The sequence below is a fragment of the Nelumbo nucifera genome, chromosome 4 (assembly GCF_055504915.1).
Source record: "Nelumbo nucifera cultivar China Antique chromosome 4, China Antique-T2T, whole genome shotgun sequence".
Taxonomy (NCBI): domain Eukaryota; kingdom Viridiplantae; phylum Streptophyta; class Magnoliopsida; order Proteales; family Nelumbonaceae; genus Nelumbo; species Nelumbo nucifera.
Genome location: NC_142652.1, coordinates 6,973,735 through 6,989,271, shown reverse-complemented (window position 1 = coordinate 6,989,271; position 15,537 = coordinate 6,973,735). Strand labels below are relative to the sequence as shown.

The window sequence follows — 15,537 nt, the reverse complement described above, 5'->3', positions numbered from 1 at the left end:
TTGTAGTTAGATCTAGTGCTGAAGATGAATATCAGGCAATGTCTCATGGAGTGGCTGAAATTATGTGGCTAAAAAATTTGTTGAATGAGTTGGGTTTTCCAATTGACGAACCTATGACCCTATTCTGTGATAACAAAGCAGCCATAAACATTGCTGCTAATCCAATGCCGCATGATAGAACTAAACACATCGAAGTCGACAAACACTTTATCAGAGAAAAGGTCGTCACAGGGGAAGTGTGTACTCTTTATGTTAGCTCTGAAGATCAACTTGCAGATATCTTTACAAAAGGGTTACACCACTCACGGCATCATGATTTATGTGACAAGTTGGGCATGATTGACATCTATGTCCCAACTTGAGGAGTGTTAAAAGCTGTTAATTCTCTAAGTATAGTATTGCAGGGGTACTATTGTAAATTTCTTCTTTTATTTTTTATATCCTGTCGCCCTAGTATATATACAAAAAGCTGGCGTCGCCAACAGAAATTTTGGCTCTCAGATCTCTCTTCTCTCTTCTTCTCTCTCTCTTCTCTCTTCCTCTCTTCTTCTCTCCTGCATAACAAGAACTATTCAACATAATATCATAGAAGCTTCTACGAAATATAGATTTTTCAAGAAAAGTGACAAAGTTGTACATGAAAAGGGATAAGACTAAAGAATTTCCTTGCAAGATAGAGATAACTATAGTTAGTTGAAAGGATTTCATGCAACCATACAAATGTCTGCGTCAATCTAGTTCACTTTAAAATAAACCAGAAAACCATGCAGCATCAACTTACCATACGATGACCTGAACGCGGACTTGGACACCCTTTTAAATTTATCTGTTCCCACTGATTTGTTTTCAGGTCTAACATCCAAAAGTCCTGTAGCAAGAGCAGTCAAAATAAATATTACATCCTTAAGCATAATGTACAAATAGGCTGACAAGTAAAAATCTAAGTTTAGAAACTTAGAATTGTACAACAGGGTATTCAGTAAAGGAAACCATTACCTTGTAATGATGGAATCGCTCTTGATTTGGGGATGTGAACTCACCACCTAAAACATAAACAGAGGAAGAAACAAGCACACTCTCATGATTAAAAGAAATCAACTCTGATATCATAGCAAGTACAATTATCAAATCAATATTCTGTTTATTTACCAAAGAGATAGAGATAGTTCTTCCAGGCAACTGCCTGGTGTGCACTACGAGGCGGTGGGCTACTGGGGCTTGATATCAACTTCCACTCTTGCTTTTCAACGTCATAACGATAAAGATCACCATATACAAATGTCTGCAACAACACAATTCACCGAAAATGAGCAAATAAAACTATGCAGCATCAATGCCAAGAGAATAATGGTAAATAAGAAATCATCATTCTAACCTTATTACCGTTGTAGAATTCACCTCCATATAAGATCAATTCCGTCTCTTTCAAGGGATTAATGTTCAGCTATAGAGTTAGAGTTCACGACCACAAAATAATGCTTCCATGTGAGTAAGTGAGTGAGGAGTGAAGTGGGGAAAGGAGAATCCTTGAGGCCATTTATAACATAAATAAATTGAATATACTGGTAAGGTCCTTACAGAACAGTTTGATCGAGGGGATGGTGCCGGAACATTTTCCTCCACGTGAACTTCCTTCTTCTTAGCTTCCTCTCTTTGTATACTCAACTACCCAATACAAAAATTACAGTCAAAACTTATTGATTCTACAGAACTACATCAACTCCCTCTCAAGCATCTATCTAAATGTAAGAATCACTATATCTAGACGAAATTTTAAACTTTATCGCTCAAGCAAGTTGGAAACGAAGTCATCCATCGGTTTGAGAACTCGAAATGACTTATTGCCAAAAAAATTCCATTCAAGGGGAACTGGGGAAGGAATGAAAGTGAAACTTAAATTCAGATTTTATGAACTTTAAATGAATTAAGCAACTGATCTAAATACTACAGTAAAAAAATATATACGTAGTTGAAATAGTGGTTCTCTTTTTTCTCGGCTGTACCAGAATAGCATCAATGTCGTCTTCCGGGGAAAGCTTTTTAGACTCTCTTCGAGCTCTCTTTTCTTCTGCTTTCGCTGTTTTTCTCTCTGTTTTCTCTTTGCCTTTCCCGGGCTTCTTGGTTTTCTTCCCCATTTTCGTTTTCGCTGCTCGAACTATCGACGACGAACAGGAAGAAGATCAGACCTTTTATAGCTACAAGTCTATAACACCGTGGCTGCCGAGGGGTTTTTTTGGGAGGGTGCTTAGTTGAGATGTGAATGGGGGTTGCAAAAACGGATCGAGTAGAAATGGATACGGATACAGGAGGTCCATATTGATTCAAGTACACATGAATCAAATTCGGATCATTCTTAATGGAATTGAACTCACACAATCGGATACCATTTGCAGTCTTACAGATCTGAATCGAAACGAATGTCCTGGGTTTGAACTGGGACCAGCGTTGGTCTAATTCTTTGTTCGTCCATCCGGGCCACGATCTTCCCTGCTGATTTACGGATCTTTAATGTAGTAGTGAGGTTTTTTAATTTTTATGCAGAAAGGAAGAAAGTATAAGGCTTTTGACTGAGGCTGCAAATTGGGTTGCCCCGGGCTCTGGTTAGGGTTCAGGGTCCATTAAAATTTTAACAAAATTCCCAACACACCCGATCCGAATTGTATAACAAACAAACCCAAATTTAAGCTGGTATAATGATATTCAATTGGACTGGATCCGAGATTGTTGGATAAAAATACAATACTAAAATCCAGGGCCATGATCGGATTGGGTTCGGACCTGATGAAGCCAATCTTGACACGATGATCAAATACCTAAGTCCGAAATCTGATACGAAATTCGACTGGGTGCAGTAGGTCACGGATATTTCTATTTCATTTTCAGGTTTTCAAATATAATATGGGTATGATTCACCATATTTAAAAAGTTAATATGAAGAGAAAAGAAAAAAAAATCTCTTTGTATGCATAAATTAAAAAAAGTTAAAAATTACTTTGATTCTTGATAAAGAACATTACTAAAACCTAGGATCATGGTTGCACGAATCCGAATATGATACGAACTTGTACATGATCTGAACGAATTTGAATCGTAATTCGATGTAGTGACATTTGACCCGGTTATTAAATGGATCAAGATTTTAAAATCAAAAGTCTATTTGCAAAGAAATAATGCAAATACAAAATAATCATATTGGACTCTCTCCCTCTGGTGTGCACAATGCATACTCTTACATTACAGAGGAGGGGATTAGGTTACAGGTCTTACATTTTAGATCTGAATATGGCTTAATTGTACCTTCAGAAAATGTTGACAACCCAAAGTAGTAGAGTAAATAATCCAAGTTTGGATCTACCTCACAGAGCGCACCTCACACCACCCTCACAGTGCATCGTAGCCGTGCATTGAGAACATCTCCCATACATGAGGCGTACTCTGTAAGGAGAAGATGCACATCGTAGCTGTGCATTGAGAACATCTCCCATACATGAGGCACACTCTGCGAGAAGAAGATCCAATCTCAAATAATCCATGAACTCTATTAACGGGTCTAGTCATAAAAGTAACCAATGTTGAAACAAATTGTGGAATCTAATCTGCAATTATAGTTAGAACTTTTTCCTCCTCACTTCAGTTTGGAAGGGAAGAGTACAAATACAAATGTGTATGGTGTGTGTAAATTAGACCTGTTCATGGGCCGGGCATCAGGCTGAACTTTACATCGTCTCAGGCTCAGGATTGGGATTCGGGCATCTATTAGAATTTTGACAAAAGCTAAGCCCAAACCTAGCCATGAACAGGTCTATTGCAAATACAATATTTTCAATAAAATATACAAGGATTGGATTTGCACTGTAAATATTTGTATTTACACTCTTTCCAAACCGAGCCTAAAATACAGATTATGTTAAAACTGATAACAAGGCATCTCATTCCCCAGCTAGAACAGCCATTACTCAAACTTATAGTACTTTTGTATACATCAGGCTCAGGCTGAAAGCCTCTCACCTGGCTTGTCTCTTTCCTTAGAGGGATCGATGGTTTTTTTCTCACTCTATTAATTTTTGGCAAAAGAAATAAATAAAGAATACTGTAATGATATAAATAATAGCCATAGGACAAGTTACATTTACCACAAATGTTACCTCTTTTTTGTTGTTGTTACTAGTTACTAAGACTACTACTTTTTGTTTCATTTTCTGTGCCTTGGATCTTTCAATAAATTTTCACTGCCACCAGTCTGTCGAGAAGTCTCATGGATGAATCAGTAGTCCATACTTCCTTATTGGTTGACACGATCATGCGCTTTTCCTTGCTCACATTGTGATCCTAGATTTGGCTCACCAAGCAACCAAGCCAGAAGTAATTCCTTCTTGAAAGAGAGGAGGAAAAAAGGCAAATTCACAAGCTCCTCGCAATGCTAATTTGTGTTTTTGTACTTAAAAGCACCCTCTTCCAAATATTTACATCCCACAGTGTTTTAAGCGCTGGTAATGTCAAAGCGGTGTGTATGTTGTTAAATTAGTAGACTATCAAAGAAACAGTAAAACCAAAACACTGGGCAATCATGTCAGAGTAGAAAAGAGAGAAGCTCCAATTATTGAAAAAGATATCAAGCTTATATAATTTATTCTACAGGATGCAATTGAATCTGTGAATGTATCTGGTAAACGTCAACATATAAATTCCAAGTTGATTGAATTTGATATCATACATTCTCAAAAAATGGGATTGAGCATAAAATAAACAGGAAGCCAACTTTCAGCAATAGAACCTCCTCATACCAGGTGTTGATGGAACCTGTAACTTCTGCTGAAACAAGAAAGAACCTTTTTTTTCCACACAGATGGAGAGATTTTGCTCAAAAATGTCTTTACCCTTCCTCAACTCTGTTTGCTTCGTTTCCGTGAAAGGTTCAAGTTTCTCTTGATTGCTTCCTTTTGTGGAAAATCAGATATCACCTAAGCATTTCTCTCCCTGGTTCAATTTTCTGAGATATGTCAAGGCTTTGATATCACTTCAGCATTAAAAAGATGCCTATCATGCCCATTTGCATCCAACAGTCCAGAATATGATGCTCTTCTCTTGTTTCTGTAAATTCTACTCTTTGTTCCTTCCCCTTTTCGGCCAGACAGAACCAATGACATGACTGCCAAAAATCCCAAGACAGAGAAAGCCCATATACCAACCATCCAAAACCTCAAAGACCTAAAAACCCATTCAGTTGCTGCAGGTATAAATGACATTTGTGAAGTAGTAGTCATTGGATCAGGGCTACCTCTTATATAATCTGATTTTCCAACAAATTTGGCAGCTTTCCTTAACATAGATTCCTTTGTGGTTTCCCAGTTTGAGGTGGTTTTGATAGTGGAATTGCGGCAATTCCTCCTCTCATGATGCAAATAGAGAGCATCATTTAGTGTCTTTGCACATTCAATGCTCAGTTGGTCACGCTTCAGAATGTCTTCATCAGTTGAATCAAGTGTTGCAGGGTCAGGTGGATCTGGAAACTTAGCCCAACATGTACTGACCAAGTCAACATTCCTCCAATTGGCTTTATCAAAGCTCCATTTACCCACCCTAAATTCCAGTCCATAGTGGAACACTCTATAATTTACACCAGGTTCGGGAACATAACCCGGATAAATCAATATCTCATGGTTTATGATATGCCTTAGTTTTAACTGCATATCGGATAGAATGCAAATGAAATTATTGAAGATTAGAATCAGATATGGAAATATGATTTAGATTCAAATGGTGGACAAGCAGAAAATGCATTATGCAAGAACATACCTCTGCTGCACCAAAGGAGTAACCATACATCTCACTAATCCACCCAGATTCATAAATATCCCCAGTGATATCTTTTGCATAATGTTCTTTGTCAACCCGGACCTCCTCAGTTTTATGCAGCCAAAGAAGTGCAAATTTACGCAGGTCATCTATATGCATGATAATTACACCACCAACTTTGTCACAAGCATCAGGATGGCAGGTGTGGAGTTTGGCAAGCTCATTGTCGCATCCAATGAGATAGCTAGCATGCATAAACTAAAGTAAGAGACAAACTACTACTATTAAGAATCATATTCAGACAAGGGCATAGACACACCAAAAAGAAAAGGAACAAAACAAATACATATATGCACCCCAATGCATAAAAGATTGTTCTTTTCTTACTCGTATGGGGTTGAAACTGGATGGCCACGTGCTGCTTTGAACTCCCATGGCGTAATAGGGCCCCTCATTATCATGTCAGCATCCAAAATAACTATGAATTCTGCATCTATTTCTGCGTGATTTAGCCAATGAAGGACTGCTGCTGGCTTGTTGATTGCTGGGTACCTGACATGTCACAAAGAGAAACAAGGTTTTATTTCCTTCTTAGTATTCAACTTTTTTTATTTGTTTCTGTTGATATCATAATTCTCCCCCTTTAATATGTGCATCTGTTCGCATCTATATGTGTGGGTGGTAGGCCAACTGCAATTAAAATAAGAGAGGTCAAAGATGTTTTATTGTTTATTGATAAATCATGACCTCATAGTTGCAGCAGGAAGCATTGAAGAAGTGAGATATGAACCTACTAATTCAGACAAAAAAAAAATATTAATGATAGAACTAATCAGGCCCCTTTCCTTTTTCTTGTTCAAAAAGCAACAGGTTACTATCTTGATCATACTTTACAATATTCAGACAACCCCATCAAGTAGATGGGACACATGAAAAAGCTCTAAATATACAATGGTAAATCCCACCTACAAAAGGAAATCAAAAACTAGAAGCATAACTTTTGTGGATAATATGAAGAAAATAAGTTTTTGACAATGGAAAGAAAATAACAGCATTGCCTACCTAAAACATCCATCTTTAAACATGAAAAGGAAAGGGAAAATGACTGATCAAATGATAGGACTACTTAGTAAAACACATCGAAGTTTGGAAAATACCAACATTTTAGGCCCTGTTTGGTGGTACTATTGAAAGTACTTTTCATACTTTCAAAAGTATTGAAGTACAAAAAGTACCGAAACACGTTTATTTGGGGTGTTTTTCACTTTTAAAAAACACGAAAAGCACAAAGTCATCTGTTGATAATTCATGCTTTTTGACCCTCTGACATACTTTATACTTTCTAAAACGTGTGCATCAACCACACGTGTGATACTTATACACCCCACCACATAGTAGCATATATGAATACCACGTGGAAACATAGGCACATTAATGTATTCAATGACACATGGCATGCCATGTGGCATTCATCTCTCTCTCTCTCTCTCTCTCTCTCCATATATATATATATATATATGACAACTGTATGCCACGCGGAATGTAATACCATTGACTTACCTTTGAATGCCACATGGCATGCATATATGATGCCTACAACCACCTGGGTGAGCAAACATGTTCACAAACAAAGTACCTTGTAAATTAATAAGTTTTGTCTCAGTTTAGATGATCAATTAGTGAAAGCATGGAATCCTACAACCACCAAAATAGTTTCAAAATGGGAAAAAAAGGCATGAATCCTAGATATGAACATGGACATGGACACAGATAGGAAAATGGGGATATAACTATCCATTTCCTAAAATCCTGGACATGGATAAAAGTACTTGTATCTCATGTGATATGCTTATATCATACATATATCTAGTTTTTGAAGCTAAGTTCACTTTTTCAAGACTTGTGTCTTTGCCAAATTTAATTAAATTTGTAACATATTCAGATATTTTTATAGTAAAACATACCATTTTACATATTTTTAAAATGTAAATGCTATAAAATACATATAGAAGTATTCATGCATTATCCAGTATCATATCCAACACTTGCATGCTAGGCATGTATAGGTATCCAGGTATCAAAGGAAAAAAGTTTCAGGTCAGTGACTTTCATATGCCAACTTTCCTTTCCTTTTTCACCACCAACATACCCAATGGCTGCTGGAAGCGATAGATGTCCACTTCATATTGATCTTGAGTTTTACAATAAATGTTTTACCAACTGAAAAAGAAGGAACCGAAAAGAATGTGGAAATTTTGGTTACCAATCGCCTGTCAATGGATGACGGCTCATTGATGGAACATAATGTGTAGGAGCTAGATCATGGCCTTTATATCGCTTCAAGTCTTCTTCTGTACAGCTGAGAAGTCGAGTGAGGTTTCCAGGCTGGCCACTCAAATGGAAACTGTGAACAAGTCCTACAGTCTGCCAATCAAAATAAGGGGAACATTCAGTGGAGAAAATGGTATGGATTTTTGGATACATCATTTCTGATTCACCAGAACCCTGCTGTTGTTCCTCAGTTTTGACAGTTTGCAAAGTCTCATGAGTTAAAAATCTTGGTCTGGTTAATTCAGAAAAACTCTTGCTCTTTAAAAAGCTCAAATATTTTGACCACTTTGGCTTAGGGCACCCCCTTGATGCATGGTGTAATAAAAGGCCCTCATTCAACGTGTTGATACATTCTATGCTCAAAAATAGTCCTCGCCTTTTGTTTGGATTGGCTTCCATTGCTTGAACCTGCAGAAAGGGAAAAACTATCTGGAATTATGCCATATTAAAACCCCGCATACAATTCCACATATAACTTTTGTATTTAGAAAGGAAAAAAAAAACAGAATATCTATAAATAGATAGATCATTTGAGCTGATGCACTTCAATAGCACTGTGGGATGTTTACATAATTCTTGGTTCTTACACATTTGGCATCCAAATAACAAGTGGTGCACCTACTTGGAGGATTGTTAAATGCAGTTATGTCAATGGGTTAAGATTGATACAGCATACAGGTTTGCCTCAACCCTATCCCAGACCTAAGGCACCTGCTACAGAGCTTGACTGAACCCATCTTAATGAAGTAGAATTACTGAACCTGCCCTGACTCTATAGGGTCTCAACCAATACTGACTTCCCCCAGCCCATGAACAGTAGTCATGTTCTTGGTGAGGGCTATATTTTACAAGATTCTACAATGTCACTATGTCACCTGTTAAAAAACTTGATGAATTTTCATTGTACATCTGTACCTTTTAGAAATTTACAAGAATACCCTTCTACATACAGGGGCACAACAACCTAACACGTCAGGGCTAGAAAAATCCAAGCCTAATGTGGGTTAACTTCATTTAATTTGAATCCACCTCCAAACCCAATTAAGGCAGTCCCAAACCCAATCTGATAGGGTAGGATCAAGGCAGATTTAACATTTAACCTGACCCCCCTTGATATCCTTAGCTAAATGTGTGGATTGTTTCACTACCACTTGCCTTTAGGTCAGTGCAGCGCAGAACAGACTCTTGGCATATTTCTTGTATTAGCAAGCATTTTTAATTATCTTTTCTGTGTTTTTTCTTACACACACCTCTCTTGGGTAAGGAGGCTCAGGGAAGAGCTTGCCACAGTCATAAACAATGCCATCCTCATGATGCTCCATTTTACTGAAAGACCAATTCCCAACCTTAAATGGCAATCCATAATGCATGAGAAGGGACTCAACACCCTCCCGTGGGATGTAGCCAGGGTAAATCATCAAGTTGTCATTAATTTTGTGCCGAAGCCCCACCTGATAAACCAGCAACATAGACAAAAGTAAATAACTGAGCAAATATTAGTGGCTGGAAAATCATAATTCTGCAAATTGAAGAACATGAAATCCACTCACTTCTGCAGCACCAAATGAGTATCCATACATCTCACTGATCCAGCCCTTGCCATAAATATCACCAGTTATGTTGGTTGCCCAGTGGGCTCTGTCCTCTCGTACTTCTTCTGTCTTTGAAAGCCACATAGGTGCCAATGCCCTAAGGTCATCAATGTGCATTGCTAGAAGGCCACCAACCTTGTCACAAAGTTTTGGGTGCTTTGTGTGCAATTTGGCAAGAATATTGTCACATCCAACCAAGTACCTGAATAAAATGGTTTATAGAATAATGACATATATTGGCTGCAAAAAGTTACACATGTAGCATTTGTAGCAAAAAAAAAAGTTCTACATGTAGCACAAAAAAGGTACTATAAAGCAGGTGTCGTCAGGGATCAGTTTGTTTGGGCATTTCCAGGGTCAGGGTTCAATCTGTAATTCTAATTATAATAGTTATGTTTTTATGTTTCCTTTTTGTAGCTGACTTTGTATTCATTTTGGACCTGATGCCTTAACCTTATTCAATCTGTAAGTCTAATTATAAATGGATAAGAGTCGCTTCTGAATTGAGAATGTTTTAGGTTGGTACTGGAATTGAAGTCATTGAACATATCATCTTGCAGCTGCATGTGATAACTAAGAAGCAAATAAAAAGAAGAATTACATGCATAGCCCCAGTAGCTTGACAAAAGTGAATTTTAGTACCCGTAATATGCAGCAACAGGCTTGCCTTTCTCAGCACCAAGTTCCCAAGGTATAATTGGACCCCGGATAATCATGTCTGCATCCAAAATTACAACCCAGTCGACATTTTGTGCATCTTTACTATGTTTAAGCCAATGGACAATTCCTGCTGGCTTATTAATTGCAGGGTACCTGCAAAAAAAAAAGGCCTTTACTTTTTTTTTCCTCCTTTTGCAAGGGAACTGGTCACAAAATAATCTTAACTAGAAGCATAAGCAAAACATAGAAAGATCTTCACTAAGGAGTCACATATGGTGAGAAATCATTGTAAGCTGACAAATTCTTGATCAACATATAAAAATCATAAGTAGATTACAGGTCAAGAAATAATAGAAAACTAAAATGGAATTACTTTGATGTTTAACAAGATTAAGCAGCCTTATCCAATTCCTTCAGATAAATCTCAATGAGAAGAACTCTAGTTCAACATATAAATGCATAAACAGATATTAGAAAATAAATAAAAGAAATGAAAAATGGCATTAATTTGATATGTAAAAAGATACTGAGCAACCCATCCAATTTCTTCAAATAAATCCCAATGAGAAGAATATTACAACAATGCAAACTAACAGAAACCCATTATATGCGAACACAAAAAATGAGCCAGTAAAGGGAGGGAAAAAAAAGAGAGAGAGAGAGAGAGAAGAAGCAAGAAGAGGAAAACAATAACACACATCAAGGAAATGGCAAGAATAACTCACCAAAAATGAAAAGAAACTTAGAAACAATTTAACCCAAAATGATAAGAAGTGAAACACAACTGGAAACTTGTAAAGACCTGATGGTGTGGGTCTGAGCCTGAGTTTGGTTTCTTGTTTCAATTAAGATAAATCTACTAGAAGGACATTGTTGTAAGTAGCGATTTGCTCCTTTTCTTTTACCTGTAGGAAATAGTTGGAGTTATTTGGCAAGAGGTCAAGTAGCCAATGTATTAATTTCTCGCAAATGCATACAGAAGCTTTGACAAGCTATGTTTCACTAGCCTTTCTATTTGTGTTCTTTGTAAGCAGTTTGCCTACTTCAGTAGGAAGGCCTGCACCACCCTGGCATTCCTTCAAGTCTTCTAGATAGATAACTGGATGCTATTTAATTGGTAATTTAGTTTCAGGTTGATTTGCTACGTGACAAAAAAAAAGGTTATATAACATCAATATATAAAAAATATAAAAACAAAAAAGGGAATGAATGAATGAAAGAAGTATCAACCAGGAGCGAAAAACAAATACCACTGCTAACCCACCAAATCAAACTAAAATATGTACAGAAAGTAAACTACAAAAGAAAAAGAAACCCCTGTCGTAATAACGAAGTCATTTAGAAATCATAAAAATGGCATGCAATAAAAGCAAACCAATCAGCAGAGCTAGGAAGATGATCCAATCCAACAACCAAAAACCCATTTTTCCTGCATCTCAAGTACTGGAAAACTAAATGTGATCTAGCAATAGCAATAACCAGCATCAACTATAATGTTTTGAATAAATAATGCAGAACAAACTAAAATAAAAAACAGAATTAGAAACACAACCTCGAGTTAGACAGCTTAAACAATAAAAAACAAAAAAGGAAAGTTTAGTAGATACCAGTCTCCAGTCTTTGGGTGCCTGCTCATGGAGGGTACCTCGAAAGTTGGAGCAAGGTCCATCCCTTTATAATGCTTCTTCTCCTCCTCAGTACAACTTAGGAGCCTTGTTAAGGGACCGGGTTGACGGGCCTTATTGAAACTATGAACGAGGCCCACCGTCTGCCAGTCGAAGTAGTTCTGACATTCCACCGAGAACAAGGTGTGGATCCTCCATGGCGCCTCCTGAGCTGTTGATTCAACACCGAGCACGCCGGTACTGAGCAAGCCCATCAACAGTGCCAAAAGCAGAAATCCAGCCATTAGAGCCTGTTTCATGGTGTAACTACGCATGCATTTTATTGCAGAGATCTGAATTTCATGTCTCGGGAAAGAAAGTCAAAAGAAGGTTGTGGGGAGAAAGATGAGACGAAAGCTTATTTTGGGTCGAACGTCAACTCGAATTAATGTTCTTTTTATTAATGAGAAGGTGGGGAGAACAGGTGTTTTAAATTATTTCCGATCTTTCTTTGCAAAAAAAAAAAATTCCGATCAGTTTTTTTTTTTTTCAATTTTGCAGACTGAGAGAGTCTTTCGACTGAGATGGGTTGAAGAGGCTCTCTGCTTGTTCCTACTTACCTCCTGGGACGGTGACGGTGATTCGTGGAGTTTTTTCTCTTCAGTGAGAGTCTAGACACTGTCTGTGTTTAGTGTTTACACGCTCGAAGGTGCGTTCCTATTGGAGATCCACCAACAGATTCCTTTGTTTATTTTACTTGTTTCAGTGTGAAGTGTATACAAAAAATATATTCGTATATCTCTGTAATCTGCACTCAATCAAGCATCATTCAAAGCAAGCCGCCGTGTCGATCTCAAGTTTGGAAATAGTGACTTCCACTTGGTTGAACACCTCCATGTTTTTCCACGTACATCGAATCAAAATTTGGCATGGACCATCTTAACCGTTCGATCAGATGACCGTTTTTAGATGGTTATAGCTACATGAAGATTATGCAAAAAAAGAAAAGAAATTCTCAAGGCTTGGACCGGGAAGAGTGCAGTATAAAATACAAATAGAAATATGTAGAATTTAATTTTTTATATTTTTTTCTGTTCAGTGCAAAAGTTTGTATTTTGTATACAAACATGTATTATTTGTATACATGAATGAATTTTGTAATGGATACAAATATGATTTTTTTTATAAAATATAAATATGAATCCCAGTATTGAAATATATCTTTCGAAGGTTGATCAATTTTGAGTTAGATAGAAACTTTGCTCTCAAATATACCTTCAAATTTGTTAAAAAAAAATGTCACCTTGAATGCATAAATGCATTCTTATTAAATATCAGTAGCAGATCCTAATATCACTTTGACTTTGCCACCCTCCAGATGACAAGGTCATGTCAATCCATTGGACCGTAAAAAGGTTGAAGCACTTTAATATTATGTAATAGATGCAGAGTATAAATATCGCCTTTTGGGGAGATGGAAATGCTCCCAAGACTGCGAATAAGTCAATACAGTTGCGCGAGATGTTCCCAGTGTGCGGCAGTGGCCCTCGAGATAATATCGGGAGTGTTGTGTTGGTCCCTACCCCATTTTGGAGAGGTTAGAGACACGGATACAGGAAATGGGATTTGATTCTCACAAAACAGTATTTAAACTTTTTTGCATATCATTTTTTAAACAACTGTTTTCTTTTTCTATAAAAATTATCTAAAGTCCCTCTATTTCTCTCTCTCAATAACTTAAACAATATCTTTTCTCAAAATTTCTATTAAATTACTTCTCCACTTTCTCCTAAATTATCTTTAATTACTATTTACCTACTAAATTATCTCTAATTCCTATTTATCTCCTAAATTTTCTCTAATTCTTATTTATCCTCTCCCCTGTTTTTTATCTATATCTTTCTAAAAAAAAGTTTGAATTAAACATTTTAAAAATATTTTAATATTTTAATAAAATTATATAATAATATTAAAAACACAAAAAATAATTAAAATATATTTAATAATATTTATATTATTAATAATTTTATATTTTTACAAAATTCAACACAGAATTATGTACTGACAATATAAATTATGACTTTCTGGATTGTTCAATTTAAATGTTATTCAAGCAAAAAAATAACATTGAAAAATAAAATAATATTTAAATATTTTCAATACCAAAATATTAAATAAAATATTATTTATATTACAAATAAATATTTCAATACCACTACAAGAGTGGAAGTCTTGTGAGTTCTAAATATGCCATAATCAAATGACAGAACAATGTTTGGTTTATGGATCTTCACATTGTCGTAGATTGACCAAAAGCTTGAAATGCTCAATTTGTCTAGCAAAACAAGCGTTCCCATCCAATAATAGTTTGTTCTCTCCGTTTTCTATCAAACCTTTTTATATTGGTGTTGAGGAAATACAGTTGAGACAAAATTTGTTAGATTTTAAATGTTAGAACTTAAAACAATTAAGACCCCCGACTCAATTGCCGGTTTACACTTGTTGCCTATTGATTCCATGTTGTCGGAGCTCGGTGAAACAGAGAAATCGTCGCGGCTAGTGGTATATAGAAAGGAAGAATGAAAATGAGAAGAATGTATGTTTACGGCCGATTGATTCTTGTCGCCAATTTACTCCATGCCGTTGGACTCACTAAAATAGCCGCCCGGTGAGGGTGGCCTCTTGCTCTTGAGCTAGGGCTCGGGTGAAAATGGAACTGGGAAAAGAGAATTCAAAAGAGGGTGATGTATACGCCTCCTATTGGAGGGTTCACATGCCCCATGAACCAAATGGACCACTGAATCCAAATTCTCAACGAGGACACCAATCAATGGATCAACGAGGACATTGAGATGAAAGAAGACTACTCCATCCAAATTCAGCCTAAAGCTCAATTGGGGAAGAGTGTAAATACAAATATATCCAATATGTATATAAAATAATACAAAATATAAAACTTTGCACTTTACATATTTATACTTCTAAAATGAGCCAAAATGGACATAACCCTCCGTTCGGGAAGAATGCAAATCGAAGGTTAAAAAATATGATCTACGAATTCGTTACTAAAACTCGATGACCCTCTGAAAATGGAGACATAGTATAAAACCAGTGGACTTAGTGGGTGGCTTGGTGGACCTCATGTGCACACTTCTGTATAATAATAATAAATGTTGTATGACTTACTACGTTTAAGTTCAAAATATCATTGAGGACGTATGGTAGTACCGTAGTGGTAATGAACAATACCGACATAAGTCAATTAATTAATTTTTATATGTCATAAACGATATTTGTTGTGAGAATGAACTATAATATGGATTTATCAATGATCTGTTAAACTTGTTGATCTAATAATAGTTTATGTTTTTTTTTTAATTTTTAGTAAAAACCAAAAATTATAAAATCAACTTATTTTATATGTCATATATGATTTTCATGGTAATAAAGAATTATGAAATGAATCTATCCAACTCATTGATCGAACAACAATTTGAGGTGACTTGTAATGAATTTTTAATGGATTGGAAGTTTTTTTAGTAATGGATTGGAAG

At 36.3% G+C, this 15,537-nt stretch overlaps 2 protein-coding genes across 4 annotated transcripts in view; both read right to left on the bottom strand.

Moving 5' to 3' along the window:
- LOC104591606 (Galactose oxidase/kelch repeat superfamily protein) overlaps positions 1 to 2,194 on the bottom strand; it is a 34,121-nt gene extending 31,927 nt beyond the window's left edge. The window contains exons 1-6 of the mRNA XM_010250513.3: positions 2,004 to 2,194; positions 1,579 to 1,665; positions 1,376 to 1,444; positions 1,150 to 1,282; positions 997 to 1,043; positions 782 to 868 (exon numbers count right to left, since the gene is read on the bottom strand). Of these exons, the coding sequence (XP_010248815.1) occupies positions 782 to 868; positions 997 to 1,043; positions 1,150 to 1,282; positions 1,376 to 1,444; positions 1,579 to 1,665; positions 2,004 to 2,135 (555 nt within the window). The 5' untranslated portion in view covers positions 2,136 to 2,194. The remainder of the gene's footprint in view (positions 1 to 781; positions 869 to 996; positions 1,044 to 1,149; positions 1,283 to 1,375; positions 1,445 to 1,578; positions 1,666 to 2,003) is intronic.
- A 2,376-nt stretch (positions 2,195 to 4,570) lies between these two features.
- LOC104591607 (peptidyl serine alpha-galactosyltransferase-like) lies at positions 4,571 to 12,659 on the bottom strand. 3 transcript variants are annotated; one of them, XM_088886633.1, is made up of 8 exons: positions 11,987 to 12,659; positions 10,362 to 10,532; positions 9,678 to 9,921; positions 9,474 to 9,578; positions 8,060 to 8,535; positions 6,184 to 6,348; positions 5,797 to 6,040; positions 4,571 to 5,684 (listed from the first exon to the last, which is right to left on the bottom strand). In XM_088886633.1, the coding sequence occupies exons 1-8, from the start codon at positions 12,316 to 12,318 to the stop codon at positions 5,001 to 5,003; spliced, it is 2,421 nt and encodes an 806-aa protein (XP_088742759.1). In that variant the 5' UTR covers positions 12,319 to 12,659; the 3' UTR covers positions 4,571 to 5,000. The 3 variants fall into 3 exon arrangements, with proteins under 3 accessions (XP_088742759.1, XP_010248816.1, XP_088742760.1); XM_010250514.2 differs by having other exon boundaries at positions 9,378 to 9,578; positions 11,987 to 12,648; XM_088886634.1 differs by lacking the exon at positions 11,987 to 12,659 and adding an exon at positions 11,285 to 11,923 and having other exon boundaries at positions 9,378 to 9,578.
- Positions 12,660 to 15,537: the final 2,878 nt, after the last annotated feature.